The sequence below is a fragment of the Rhinoraja longicauda genome, chromosome 17 (assembly GCF_053455715.1).
Source record: "Rhinoraja longicauda isolate Sanriku21f chromosome 17, sRhiLon1.1, whole genome shotgun sequence".
NCBI lineage: Eukaryota > Metazoa > Chordata > Chondrichthyes > Rajiformes > Arhynchobatidae > Rhinoraja > Rhinoraja longicauda.
Window position 1 is genome coordinate 44,258,462 of NC_135969.1, and position 13,857 is coordinate 44,272,318.

General features: G+C 49.1%; 2 protein-coding genes across 2 annotated transcripts in view; both read left to right on the forward strand.

Annotated features, from left to right (window-relative positions):
* The window catches only part of dnah12 (dynein, axonemal, heavy chain 12), a 129,998-nt gene extending 124,168 nt beyond the window's left edge, over positions 1-5,830 (forward strand). The window contains exons 70-74 of the mRNA XM_078413765.1: positions 1,068-1,272; positions 2,513-2,650; positions 3,320-3,411; positions 4,112-4,179; positions 5,467-5,830. Of these exons, the coding sequence (XP_078269891.1) occupies positions 1,068-1,272; positions 2,513-2,650; positions 3,320-3,411; positions 4,112-4,179; positions 5,467-5,657 (694 nt within the window). The 3' untranslated portion in view covers positions 5,658-5,830. The remainder of the gene's footprint in view (positions 1-1,067; positions 1,273-2,512; positions 2,651-3,319; positions 3,412-4,111; positions 4,180-5,466) is intronic.
* Positions 5,831-10,161: 4,331 nt separating this feature from the next.
* asb14a (ankyrin repeat and SOCS box containing 14a) overlaps positions 10,162-13,857 on the forward strand; it is a 13,298-nt gene continuing 9,602 nt past the window's right edge. The window contains exons 1-4 of the mRNA XM_078413766.1: positions 10,162-10,286; positions 11,595-11,644; positions 12,821-12,952; positions 13,679-13,837. Of these exons, the coding sequence (XP_078269892.1) occupies positions 10,162-10,286; positions 11,595-11,644; positions 12,821-12,952; positions 13,679-13,837 (466 nt within the window). The remainder of the gene's footprint in view (positions 10,287-11,594; positions 11,645-12,820; positions 12,953-13,678; positions 13,838-13,857) is intronic.

The following is a 13,857-nucleotide window of genomic DNA, read 5'->3' on the forward strand; positions in this document are numbered from 1 at the left end:
CCTATCCATGTTCTCCACAGATGCTGCCTGTCCCACTGAGTTACTCCAGCACTCTGTGAAACGTCACCTATCCATGTTCTCCACAGATGCTGCCTGACCCGCTGAGTTACTCCAACACTCTGTGTCTATCTGGGAATAATGAATGGTGCGGCACGGTGGCGCAGCAGTAGAGCTGCTGCCTCACAGAGCCAGCAGCCCAGTTTTGATCCCGACCACGGGTCCTGTCTGTACGGAGTTTGTACGTTCTCTCTGTGACTGCGTGGGTTTTCTCCGGGTGCTCCGGTTTCCTCCCACACTCCAAAGACGTACAGGTTTGTAGGTTAATTCTCTTCTGTAAATTGTCCCCACTGTGTTGGATAGAACTAGTGTGAACAGGGGGATCGCTGGTCAGCACGGACTCGGTGGGCCGAAGGGCCTGTTTCCAAGCTGTATCTCTAAACCTATCTGAACTAAACTAAAAGTCGGCACGATCTAACGCTCGTTCTCCAGGGTCTCGGCTTCTGTGTACGTATCTGCTCCGTTGAAAAGTAATGTGGATGAGAGAATGTTGAGTCATACATCCAGCTTTGCTATCAGGGCATAGGACAGTGCAGTGTGGACACAAGTAACTGGTATGCAAACAAAACATAGTGTTCTCCAGAGATGCTGCCTGAGTTACTCCAGCACTCCGTGATTTTGTTTGTAGAGCAGTATACACCACAGGAATGCTATAGGTCCGGACAGTGTAGGCCCGGAGGCCCTGGTGCCGCCTAACGGAGGTTGCATAGCAACCTGCCTCCCAGCCCGGGCGGCCGCCATTTGTGGAGCGGGAGCACGTGGCCGCTGGCTGGGTGAGGTCACGTGGGGCGCGGGGCGGTGACGTCACCTTGTCCCTTATTTGGGAGTGAGGAAGTTGGCATCCCTACTAATACGGGACAAGGGCGGTCCCGTACGGGACAAACTAATTTAGCCCAACATACGGGATGTCCCGGCTAATACGGGACAGTTGGCAACCCTACATACATGGTACAAAAACGGCCATCTCTTTTCCTTACTGTTCTTCTCTTTGTTTTGCCTCCCAATGGCAGCCTGACCCGGACCATCCGCTTCACGCTGCAGAACCTGCAGAAGGCCATCAAAGGGCAGGTGGTGATGGACACGGAGCTGGAGGCCCTGGCGGGGAGCCTGCTGGTGGGCAAACTGCCTGAGAGGTGGGCCAAGCGCTCGTACCCCAGCCTCAAACCACTCGGCAGCTACATCACCGACTTCCTCGCCCGACTCAACTTCCTGCAGGTAACTGTCGGCTGGATGGGATGTGGAGAGGATGTTTCCACAGGTGGGAGAGTCTAGGACCAGAGGTCACAGCCTCAGAATTAAAGGGCGCTCTTTTAGAAAGGAGGTGAGGAGGAACTTTTTTTAGTTTAGTTTAGTTTGGAGATACAGCGCGGAAACAGGCCCTTCGGTCCACCGGGTCCGCGCCGACCAGCGATCCCCGCACATTAACACTATCCCACACCCACTAGGGACAATTTTTACATTTACCAAGCCAATTAACCTACAAACCTGCATGTCTTTGGAGTGTGGGAGGAAACCGAAGATCTCAGAGAAAACCCACGCAGGTCACGGAGAGAACGTACAAACTCTGTACAGACGGCGCCCGTAGTCGGGATGGAACCTGAGTCTCCGCCGCTGCATTCGCTGTAAGGCAGCAACTCTACCGCTGCGCCACCGTGCCGATCTTTGGTCAGAGGGTGGTGAATCTGTGGAACTCATTGCCACAGAGGGCTGTGGAGGCCAAGTCAGTGGGTATTTTTAATGCAGAGATAGACAAATCCTTGATTAGAACGGGTGTCAAGGGTTATGGGGAGAAGGCAAGAAAATAGGGTTAGGAGGCAGAGATCAGCCATGATTGAATGGCGGAGTGGACTCGATGGGCTGAATGGCCTAATTCTACGCCTATAACTTGTGAACTTGACCGACCCCAACTTTACTGACTGACCCCAACTCTAATCTTTAATTGAAATGAAAAGTAGAAATGCAAACCGTTGTCAGCTCTGGGCGAAAGAGGGTGGAGAACCAATATGAATATAGTTCTTCAAACGACAACAAACAATGTTAACGTTAGACTAACCCTTAGATGAATGTTTTGCGGAAATGAGAATTGCAATGTCGCGTGGTCGGTACACATGACAATTAAACACAAGATGGACACAAAATGCTGAAGTAACTTAGCGGGACAGGCAGTGTCTCTGGAGAGAAGGAATGGGTGATGTTCCGGGTCGAGACCCTTCTTCAGACAAAGAAGTCTGGCAAAGAAAAGACAAAGAAAGTGTCTGAAGAAGGGTCTCCACCCGAAACGTCACCCATTCCCTCTCTCCCGAGACACTGCATGGCCCGCCTGCTGAGTTACTCCAGCGTTTTGTGTTTATCTTTGGTTTAAACCAGCATCTGCAGTTCCTCCCTGACAATGAATCACTCCTGGCTCTTGTTTTCATGGAGGTTTAATTCTCATTGCCTTTTGTCCACTTGACAGAAATGGTTTGATGACGAGAAGCCCCATGTGTTCTGGGTGTCTGGGTTCTTCTTCACTCAGGCATTCCTGACGGGAGTCATGCAGAACTACGCCAGGAAATACACCATCCCGATCGACCTGTTGGGATTTGAGTACGAGGTAAAGTGGCTCTTTCTACTTTTATCCACCATTCTCCAGCGTCATTTTCAAACTTTTTCCACCTCAGATATAAATACGTCGCACCTGTGCTTTAGAATTCCTTCTCTTGACTGACTGATTTGAAAGAAGCAGCTTTGGAAACAAGCCCTTCGGCCCACCGTGCCCACGCCGACCATCGATCGCCTGTTCGTCTCGTTCCGTGTTATCCCCACTTCCTCATCCAATCCCCACACACAAGGGGGCAATTTGCAGAGGGCCAATGAAGCCACAAACCCGCACGCACGTCTTTGGGATGTGGGAGGAAACCGGAGCACCCGGAGGAAACCCACGCGGTCACAGGGAGAACGTGCCAACTCCACGCTGACAGGATGGAACCCCGGTCTCAGGCACTGTGAGTCAGCAGCTCTAACAGCCGTGCCACTGTGCTGCCATAGTTATTTTGCTCATCAACATCGGAGGTTTAAGGGGAGACCCGACAGGTGTGTGGGTAACATTGTAAATTGTCCCTATTGTGCGAGTGTGCGGGGATCGCTGGGCGGGGCGGGCCCCGGTGGGCCGAAGGGCCTGTATCCGTGCTGCATCTCTAAAGTCTAAAGTTACTGCATATCTGAGATTTTGGCTCTGCATTTGCCACTTGGAAGCTGAGATTGCCAAGGTGTTTTGTTGTAGGTTCTGACCCGAGACACGGTGATAAGATCTCCCCCAGACGGAGCCTACATCCATGGCCTGTACCTCGATGGAGCCCGGTGGGACAGAATCAGGTACGTAACAACCTTCGCGGTCATCGCACTACTCCCATTCAATGTCAAAAATGATGGGCAACTTTAAGATGCAGATTGACAGATTCTTGATAAGGACGGGTGTCAGGGGTTATGGGGTCAAGTCAAGTCAAGTCAATTTTATTTGTATAGCACATTTAAAAACAACCCACGTTGATCAAAGTGCTGCACATCTGATTAGGAGAAAAAAAAGAAACATACAGTGGCAGGTGAAGGCAGGAGAACGGGACTGGGAGGGAGAGATAGATCAGCCATGATTGAATGGCAGAGTAGACTTGATGGGCCGAATGGCCTAATTCTGCTCCTATCACTTATGACCTTATGAGTTATTTTATCAGCATTCTGTAGTCTTCTGAAATCAGGTGGCGCACAGCGCCGGAGACCCGGGTTCCTTCCCGACTACGGGTGCTGTCTGTATGGAGTTTGCATGTTCTCCCCGTGACTTGCGTGTGTTTTCTCCGGGAGCTTCGGTTTCCTCCCACACTCCAAAGACGTGCAGGTTTGAAGGTTAATTGGCTTGGTATAAGTGTAAATTGACCCTAGTTGTGTGTAGGATAGTGTTAATGTGCGGGGATCGCTGGTCGGTGCGGGCTCAGTGGGCCGAAGGGCCTGTTTCCTCACTATCTCTAAACTAAATTAAACTAAAAACCAATATGACATATTATATTCTCTCTCCTTCCAGTGGATTAATAGCCGAACAGCTTCCAAAACTCCTTTTTGATACAATGCCTGTCATCTGGATTCAACCAAGTGAGTAAATAATTGTTCATGTCTGATCCCATGGTCTGAAGCCATGCAGAGCTGTGTTTTAGACAAAAAAGCAGATCAATTAAAAATTAATAGGAAAGAAAACTGCAGACGCTGGTTTAAATCAAAGGTAGACACAAAGTGCTGGAGTAACTCAGCGGGTCAGGCAGCATCTCTGGAGAGAAGGAATGGGTGACGTTTCAGATCGAGACCATTCTTCAGATTGATGTCAGGGGAGGGGGCGGAACAAAGTCATCATTCTGAAGAAGGGTCTCGACCCGAAATGTCACCCATTCCTTCTCGCCAAAGATGCTGCCTATCCCCTCCTCCCCTGACATCAGTCTGAAGAAGGGTCTCGCCCCGAAATGTCACCCATTCCTTCTCTCCAGAGATGCTGCCTGACCTGTTGAGTTACTCCAGCATTTTGTGTCTACCTTCAATTAAAAATTAAGCTGCATTTTGCAACAATTCAATTCCATTAGTGTAGTTTATTGTCACGTGTACCGAGGTACAGTGAAAAGCTTTTGTTGCAACCTAACCAGTCAACAGAAAGACAATATGTGATTACAATCGAGCCATTTACAACATACAGACATGATAAGGGAATAGTGCAAGGTAAAGCCAGCAAAGTCCGATCAAGGATAGTCCGAGAGTCACCTATGAGGTAGATAGTAGATCAGCCCTGCTCAATATGCACCCCCTCCAGTTTTAACTTTGTGACCAATCAACTTCTAATTTGATAAACTAATAACTAAAACTTAGAAAATCAATGCATTTAAAACTTTAACATTTTTAGAATTTTAGTTTTTAGAACTCGCTTTTAACTCAGCGGGTCAGGCAGCATCTCTGGAGACACGGATAGGTGACGTTTCACAGAGTGCTGGAGTAACTCAGCGGGTCAGGCAGCATCTCTGGAGAACATGGATAGGTGACGTTTCACAGAGTGCTGGAGTAACTCAGCGGGTCAGGAGCATCTCTGGAGAGAAGGAATGGGTGATGTTTCGGGTCGAGGCCCTTCTTCAGACTAGTCAGGGAAAAGTGAAACGAGAGATATAGACTGTGTTGTAGAGAGATATAGAACAAATTAATGAAATATATTTGGTCTCGACCCGAAACATCAGAGAAGGAATGGGTGATGTTTTGGGTCAAGACCCTTCTTCAGTCTGAAGAAGATGCTGTCCAGAGATGCTGCCTGTCCCGCTGAGTTACTCCAGCTTGTTGTGTCTATCTTCGGTGTAAACCGCAGTTCCTTCCTTCCACATTGAAATGAAACTCTTTTTTTCCCTGAAGATAAAAGATTGAACTTCAAGACTTCGTTGGACTACATGTGTCCGGTGTACAAGACCACCGAGCGCAAGGGGACCCTCTCCACCACCGGCCACTCCACCAACTTCGTCATCGCCTTGATGCTGCCCACCGACAAGCCCGTGGAGCACTGGGTCAAGCGCGGCGTGGCACTGCTCTGCCAGCTCGACGACTAGCACCGTCTCAAACAACGGCAAAACCAAACTCAGCCACAAGCTCTCCTTCCAACAGGAGAGCCTCTAAAGCCACACGCCCACGCTCATCACAATGTAGCGTGCATTCAAAAATATTGGACAATGTATTTTAAAAATATATTAACTATAAGATGGACTATATTTCTACGTCACATGGGTGAGGATTCCATTGTATGTCTAGCCCTTCACAGATAACATGTGCAAGGTAAATTTGGTACATTCCACAAGGAATCAAATGTGAAAATCAGGTCAAATAAATAGAAGACCAGAGTGTTTCTGTTCACAAACAATGTGGAAATGTTCTCCTTTGCACCATTAAGCACAGCAGACAATGTGGACCAAACACAGACTCAGCAATCATTTCACTGAACACCTCCGCTCAGTCCGCCTAGACCTACCTAATCTCCCGGTTACCAAACACGTTAGAGGGTGTGAGCTACAGGGAGAGGTTGAGCAGGCTGGGTCTCTATTCCCTGGAGCACAGGAGGATGAGGGGAGATTGGGTAGATGCACAGAGTCTCTTACCCAGAGTAGGGGAATCGAGGACCAGAGGACATAGGTTCAAGGCGAAGGGGAAAAGATTTAATAGGAATCCGAGGGGTAACTTTTTCACACAGAGGGTGGTGGGTGTATGGAACAAGCTGCCAGACGAGGTAGTTGAGGCTGGGACTATCCCATTGTTTCAGAAACGGACAGGTACATGGATAGGACAGGTTTGGAGGGATATGGACCAAGCGCAGGCAAGTGGGACTAGTGTAGCTGGGACAATGTTGGCCGGTGTGGGCAAGTTGGGCCACAGGGCTGTTTCCACACTGTATCACTCTGTGACTCTATGACTTTAACTCCCCCTCCCATTCCCAATCTGACCTTTCTGTCCTGGGCCTCCTCCATTGTCAGAGTGAGGCCCAGCGCAAATTGGAGGAACAGCACCTCATATTTCACTTGGGCAGCTTACACCCCAGCGGTATCAACATTGACTTCTCTAACTTCAGATAGCCCCTGCTTTCCCTCTCTCTCCACCCCTCCCCCACCATAGTTCTCCCACTAGTTTCACTGGCCTCCTGATTAAACTTTACTGATTGCATAACTCGTTGTCAACTTCCCCACAGCCAACTATGAACCATTCTACATTGTGGTCAAACTCCCCTTTGATCTCTCGTTTTCACACCTTGCCCTTCCATATCTCCATGTCTCCCTCTCCCCTGACTCTCAGTCTGAAGAAGGGTCTCGACCTGAAGCGTCACCTACTCCTTCTCTCCAGAGATGCTGCCTGTCCCGCTGAGTTACTCCAGCGTTTTGTGTCTGTCTTGTGGTCTTTGCCGTTTTTGTGATCTTTACTGCCCAGTAATTGGGCGGCTTGATGCTTGATGTGATAGGTGGTTCTGAGCAAAACCTCCTTCCTTTCACCCTCTCACCATGAAGTAAGTTCCTTTCTGCTCCGACTCCGAGTCTGAGATTTCTTCGGTCAGAAGGTGGTGAATCTGTAGAACTCGTTGCCACAGAAGGCTGTGGAGGCCAAGTCAGTGGATATATTTAAGGCAGAGATAGATAGATTCTTGATCAGTGCGGGTGTCAGGGGTTACGGGGAGAAAGCAGGAGAATGGGGTTGGGAGGGAGCGATAGATCAGTCATGATTGAATGGCAGAGTAGACTTGATGGGCCGAATGGCCTAGTTCTGCTCCTATCACTTATGACCTTGTGAGACGTACTGACGGGTTTGAGAGGTGAAGCTGCTGTTAATTTGGAGGTGGACATCGTTTGGATGTGGGGTGTAGCGTGCATCCCCCATAGCGGGAGGTGGAGTCTGTGGAGCGGGGGCAGAGGAGGTTCACCGGAGCACTGCGTGCAGTCGGGGGTATGCACTACAGGGAGAGCTTGGATAGGTTGGGATTGTTTCCTTTGGAATGCCAGAGGTTGTGGGGAGACCTGATAGATGTTTACAAAGTACTAGACCAAGCGTGGACCCGTTGGGTGCAAATCTCTGCTGCGGGCCCAGCAACCTTCCGCCCAAACCTCTCCCACGGGCCCGGCAACCCTCACCCAATTGACCACCCGTGGCACCATTGCCGACCGGGGAGTCTCCCCCGGTGCCAGGAACGGGCGGGCGAGGGGGCCACTCACCCCGGCCCCAGGTGACCATCACAGCGGCCGCAAGGCGCTGCCGCATGTTCGTCCTGCCGGTGGCCATCTTCTCTGACCCTCTGCCGCCGCGCTGCACCATGGGAGGAAGGTCAGGTGCGCGGCATGCCGGTCCTCCCGGTGCTGCTGTACGGGGGGGGGGAGTGCATTTATTAAAGTTTATTAAGTTAATTACTTTTTAAATGTAATGAAACTTGATCAATACGCACCGCAGGTGAATGGTGAGTAAGGTGGGCCTAAAATTGTTGCGCTGTTTACCATTTTGGCTGTATTTTGGGAACAACATACATACAAGATGAGAGTTTTAAGGGCCTGTCCCACTTAGGCGATCTTTTTGGCGACTGCCGGCGACTGTCAAAGTCGTAGCAGATCGCCAAACTCTTCTTTTACCCGACGACAATGACCACGACAATGCCGAGTCAGGTCGAGATTACAGCGTCTTCTGAAACATCGCGAAAATCCCCACGCTGTCGATGCTTCTCCGGTGTCCTGGTTTTCGCTGAAATTACTGACAAGTCGGTAAGTACTTGAGAGATTTGAAATATAACACCTTGTATGGGTTACTTAAAAACCAAGCTTCACTGTAACAAGGAATAAACCGGATTTACTTCCAGTTTACTAATAGCTGTATTAAAAATATATAATTTTAAAAGTGGTTCAGTGGAGTTTAGTGAAAAGTGTGTGGGCATTCTTTGAAAATGTAAGGGAGATACATATCTGGTTTCTGGGTTGCATATCTGGGTTGGGAGCCCACTTTAAATGTAATGGCTGAGGCCAAAAACATCGCAAAAATTCCCATGCTTACCTGACGCCTCCAATCTACCTGTCAAATGTCCTGACGGTAAATAAATTGGTTAAACACAAGCATTTTATGGTATTTTGAAATGACTTTACTTATTTTAATATTATGTGCTTCTAAATGCATCTTAAGAGAACCTATCAAGCCTGGGCCGGGAGGCGTGTTGCAACGCAACCTCCGTTAGGCGAACGCACTCGGCCCCGCTCCCCGAACACGCTCCGTTAGCCTACATTGTCCCGACTGACAGCGGCCCGGGGGCCTAATACGGGACAAGGGCGGTCCCGTACGGGACAAATTAATTTAGCCCAAAATACGGGATGTCCCGGCTAATACGGGACAGTTGGCGACCCTGTCCACACCTCTCTCCCCGGGGGTTGTGGCTTGGCTAGCTGCCCCTGAGTGTGTGTGCCGGGCCAGACAGACAGACAGACAGATGACAAACGCGCTGCTGATATTTATAGCCCTGGGTCGAGTCGGTGTCACTGACAGTGACTGAAGACGACAGGCAGCCTGGGCCTGGTCACGTCTTGACCACAGAAGCAGAAGGTGAGTAGAGATTGCTGGAAGCTTTGCTTTCAGAGGCCTCTGCAAGTTGAGTGTCTGTCTTGCTCTCGGCAAAACGTGGCACCTCATCACTGATGATGTTTACTGCAGTTACTGTACATGACTAGCACAGATAATCTGTCTCTCCCAATGCTCCTGTCCATTGGAAGTGCAAAATAGTTTTTAGATTAAGTTACAATAGACAATAGGTGCAGGAGTAGGCCATTCGGCCCTTCGAGCCAGCACCGCCATTCAATGTGATCGTGGCTGATCATTCTCAATCAGTACCCCGTTCCTGCCTTCTCCCCATACCCCCTGACTCCGCTATCCTTAAGAGCTCTATCCAGCTCTCTCTTGAATGCATTCAGAGAATTGGCCTCCACTGCCTTCTGAGGCAGAGAATTCCACAGATTCACAACTCTGACTGAAAAAGTTTTTCCTCATCTCCGTTCTAAATGGCCTACCCCTTATTCTTAAACTGTGGCCCCTGGTTCTGGCCTACCCCAACATTGGGAACATGTTTCCTGCCTCTAACGTGTCCAACCGCTTAATAATCTTATATGTTTCGATAAGATCCCCTCTCATCCTTCTAAATTCCAGTGTATACAAGCCTAGTCGCTCCAGTCTTTCAACATACGACATACGATAGAACTTTATCCCAGGAGGGAACGTGATCTGCCAACAGTGATACTACACAAGATACATGAAACATGAAATTAAAATGACGAGCAGCAAAGTCCCGCCCCTTCCCCTGACATCAGTCTGAAGAAGGGTCTCGACCCGAAACGTCACCCATTCCTTCTCTCCAGAGAGGCTGCCTGACCTGCTGAGTTACTCCAGCATTTTGTGTCCACCTTCGATTTAATTCAGCATCCGCAGTCTTCTTTCCTATACATATTGGGAGTGATAATCTTTGCTTGCATGAATTTACAGGAGGGCTTGACCATTGTTCCCTCGGACTGAAGGGACGGCGGTGTTCCATGACAATCCAAGAAGCAGTTCGTCATGGATGTGCCCGCGACGGATGAAGAGTGGGATGAAGACGCCATCTTGCAGCACGCAATAGAAGAAAGTCTGTCTGGAATCTGTCCTGGAGATTCATGCTCAGCCTCTGAAGTGGAGGACACCAGGTACCTTGCACATCCTGGCATGTAGCAACAAAGAACTGGCTAATGCATCAAATGCCAGGGGGTAACGCTGGAGTAACTCAGCGGGTCAGGCAGCATCTGTGGAGAACATGGATAGGTGACGTTTCACAGAGTGCTGGAGTAACTCAGTGGGTCAGGCAGCATCTGTGGAGAACATGGATAGGTGACGTTTCACAGAGTGCTGGAGTAACTCAGCGGGTCAGGCAGCATCTGTGGGGAACATGGATAGGTGACGTTTCATAGAGTGCTGGAGTAACTCAGCAGGTCAGGCAGCATCTGTGGAGGACATGGATAGGTGACGTTTCGTCGAGTCTGAAGAAGGGCCCCGACCCAAATCGTCATCTATCCAATTGCAACAGCTTGAAACTAGGGTTGCACTCGGCTGGTGAATCTGTGGGATTCGTTGCCACAGACGGCTGTAGAGGCCAAGTCAGTGGATATTTTTAAGGCAGGGATTGCCAGATTCTTGACTAGTACGGGTTTCAGGGGTTATGGGGAGAAGGCAGGAGAATGGGGTTAGGAGAGAGAGATAGATCAGCCATGATTGAATGGCGGAGTAGACTTGATGGGCCGAATGGCCTAATTTTGGTTCCTATAATTTATAAACTTATAAAATTAAACGCTGCTTAATAAGTGACAGATACAATTCAAATTTGGAAGTTTGTTGTTTGCTTCCGTCTGGATATTTTACATATCTGAAGTAATATTATGATGTAGATGATGAAGTGAAGTGAACTGTTGTTGAGAATTCAACAGCTTGATGTCACCTGGTGTAAAGTCAGTCACTTCACTTCTGCCTAAGCTGGACACAAAGCGCCGGAGTAACTCAGCGGGACAGGCGGCATCTCTGGAGAGGAGGAATGGGTGACGTTTCGGGTCGAGACCCTTCTTCAGACTGGTCAGATTTCGGCTGGTTGTTCCACTTTGCCAATTAAATACTCTTGGCTCTTCTCAGTTCAGTTGAGTTTAGTTTATTGTCACGTGTACCGAGGTACAGTGAAAAGCCTCTGACCAGTCAGCAGAAAGACAATACTTGATTACAGTCTGAAGAAGGGTCTCGACCCGAAACGTCACCCTTTCCTTCTCTCCAGAGATGCTGCCTGCCTGTCCCGCTGAGTTACTCCAGCGCGTCTATCTACATCACGCCATTACATTGTAGAGACACATGATAAGGGAAGAACGTTTAGTGCGAGGTCGAGCCAGCAAAGTGCGATCAAGGATGGAGGTGATTGTAAACTTTATCACAACAATGAATGTGCAGTTCAACTGTGATTTAACGTTCGTGTGCAGGTCTTTACAAAGCAAGGAGAACAGGAAGATTGTTGAAGCAATAAAGACAGGTGAATGAATAAAACCGTATGATTTCATACTAAATACATGTTTACGGCATTCCTCTGGCAGTGCCCAAGAGTGCAGCCCTTCGGCCCATCGTGTCTGTGCTGAACATGATGCCAAGACCAACTCTCCTCTGCCTGCCCATGATCCACAACCCTCCATTCCCTGCATATCTTCTATATGCCTGTCCAAAAGTCATAGAGTGATACAGTGTGGAAACAGGCCCTTCGGCCCAACCTCGCCCATACCAGCCAACAATGTCCCAGCTACACTAGTCCCACCTGCCTGCGCTTGGTCCATAACCCTCCAAACCTGTCCTATCCATGTACCTGTCCAACTGTTTATTAAACTTTGGGATAGTTCCAGCCTCAACTACCTCCTCTGGCAGCTCGTTCCACACACCCACCACCCTCTGTGTGAAAAAGTTACCCCTCTGATTCCTATTAAATCTTTTCCCCTTCACCTTGAACCTATGTCCTCTGGTCCTCGATTCCCCTACTCTGGGCAAGAGACTCCGTACATCTACGCGATCTATTCCTCGGGTCTTTTGAATGCCACAGATGTGTCTCGCTCTCTCACTATCTGTGGCAACGCGATCCAGGCTCCAACCAACTACTGCATGTGATAAAATAAAATAAAACTATATTTAGCTAACAAAACTAACTAAATGAACCAGGCCAACCAAACAATCTGAACTAACAAAGCTAACTGAACTAACTGCACTACCTAAGCTAACTAAAGTAACTAGACCATCTAAACTAACTAAACTAACCAAGCTAACTAAACAAACTAATCTAACTAAACTAACTAAGCGAACTAAACTAACCAAGCTAACTAAACTAACTGAGCTAACCAAGCTGACTAAACTAACTAAGCTAACTAAACTAACTAAGCTAACTAAACTAATTAAGCTAACTAAACTAACTGAGCTAACCAAGCTGACTAAACTAACTAAGCTACACTTGCCCCACACATCTCCTTTGAAACTGTGACGCTGATGTGATAAAGCCATACCCTGTAGTCGTTGACATTCCCACCGCGGGGAGAGACTCTGACTGTCTACCCTGTCTATCTCTGCCGTGGTTTGGTGTGTTTGGGTGGAGGGGGGGGCTATGTGGGGTGGCGGGGCATTATTGCCGTTGCCGTGGTATCGCCGTGACCGCTGTGCATTTGCCGTCCAGGTGGTGAGGCGGAGGTTATCCGGCTGTCCGTGCACGAGTCTGCCTTTGATGAAGCCGATGAGAGGGGCTGGATCCCTCTGCACGAAGCTGCCGTGAAGATAAACCCGGCCGTCCTCGCCGCAACGCTCCAAGGTGACCGACCGCGCCAGGTTCAACACCGCACCTCGGTAGTCCGAGCTACACCGCCAGCCCAAACCACAGATGTTTACAAAGCAGTTAGACATAAAGTGCTGGAGTAACTCAGCGGGTCAGGCAGCATCTGTGGAGAACATGGATAGGTGACGTTTCACAGAGTGCTGGAGTAACTCAGAGGGTCAGGCAGCATCTCTGGAGAACATGGATAGGTGACGTTTCACAGAGTGCTGGAGTAACTCAGCGGGTGCCCGGAACTGAACACAATACTCTATTGTAATGTTCGTGGAGTCCAGAACCAGGGGTCACAATTTAAGAATAAGGGGTCGGTCATTTAGGACTGAGATGAGGAACAATCTTTTTCATCCAGAGAGTTGTGAATCTGTGGAATTCTCTGCCACAGAAGGCAGTGGAGGCCAATTCACTGGATGTTTTCAAGAGGGAGTTAGATTTAGCTCTTAGGGCTAACGGAATCAAGGGGGTATGGGGAGAAAGCAGGAACAGGGTACAGATACTGGGCAATCAGCCATGATCATATTGAATGGCGGTGCTGGCTCAAAGGGCCGAATGGCCTACTCCTGCACCTATTTTTCTATGTTTCTATGTTTTTTTTCAAAATGCGGCCCCACCAACGTCTTGTACCACTGCAACGTGATATAGAAAATAGGTGCAGGAGGAGGCCATTTGGCCCTTCGAGCCATGACGTCCCGACGTGTTGTCTTGCAGCGTCGGGGCCGGGGGCTCGTGAGCAGCGGACATTGCTCGGTGAAACTCCGCTACACCTGGCAGTGGACCTCAACCTCACTGACAACGTGCTCCTCTTACTCCAAAACGGCTGCAACCCAAACTCCAAGAATGAAGAAGGCAGTTCTGTTCTGGTAGCCGGTGAGTTTCTCTTTGAACCC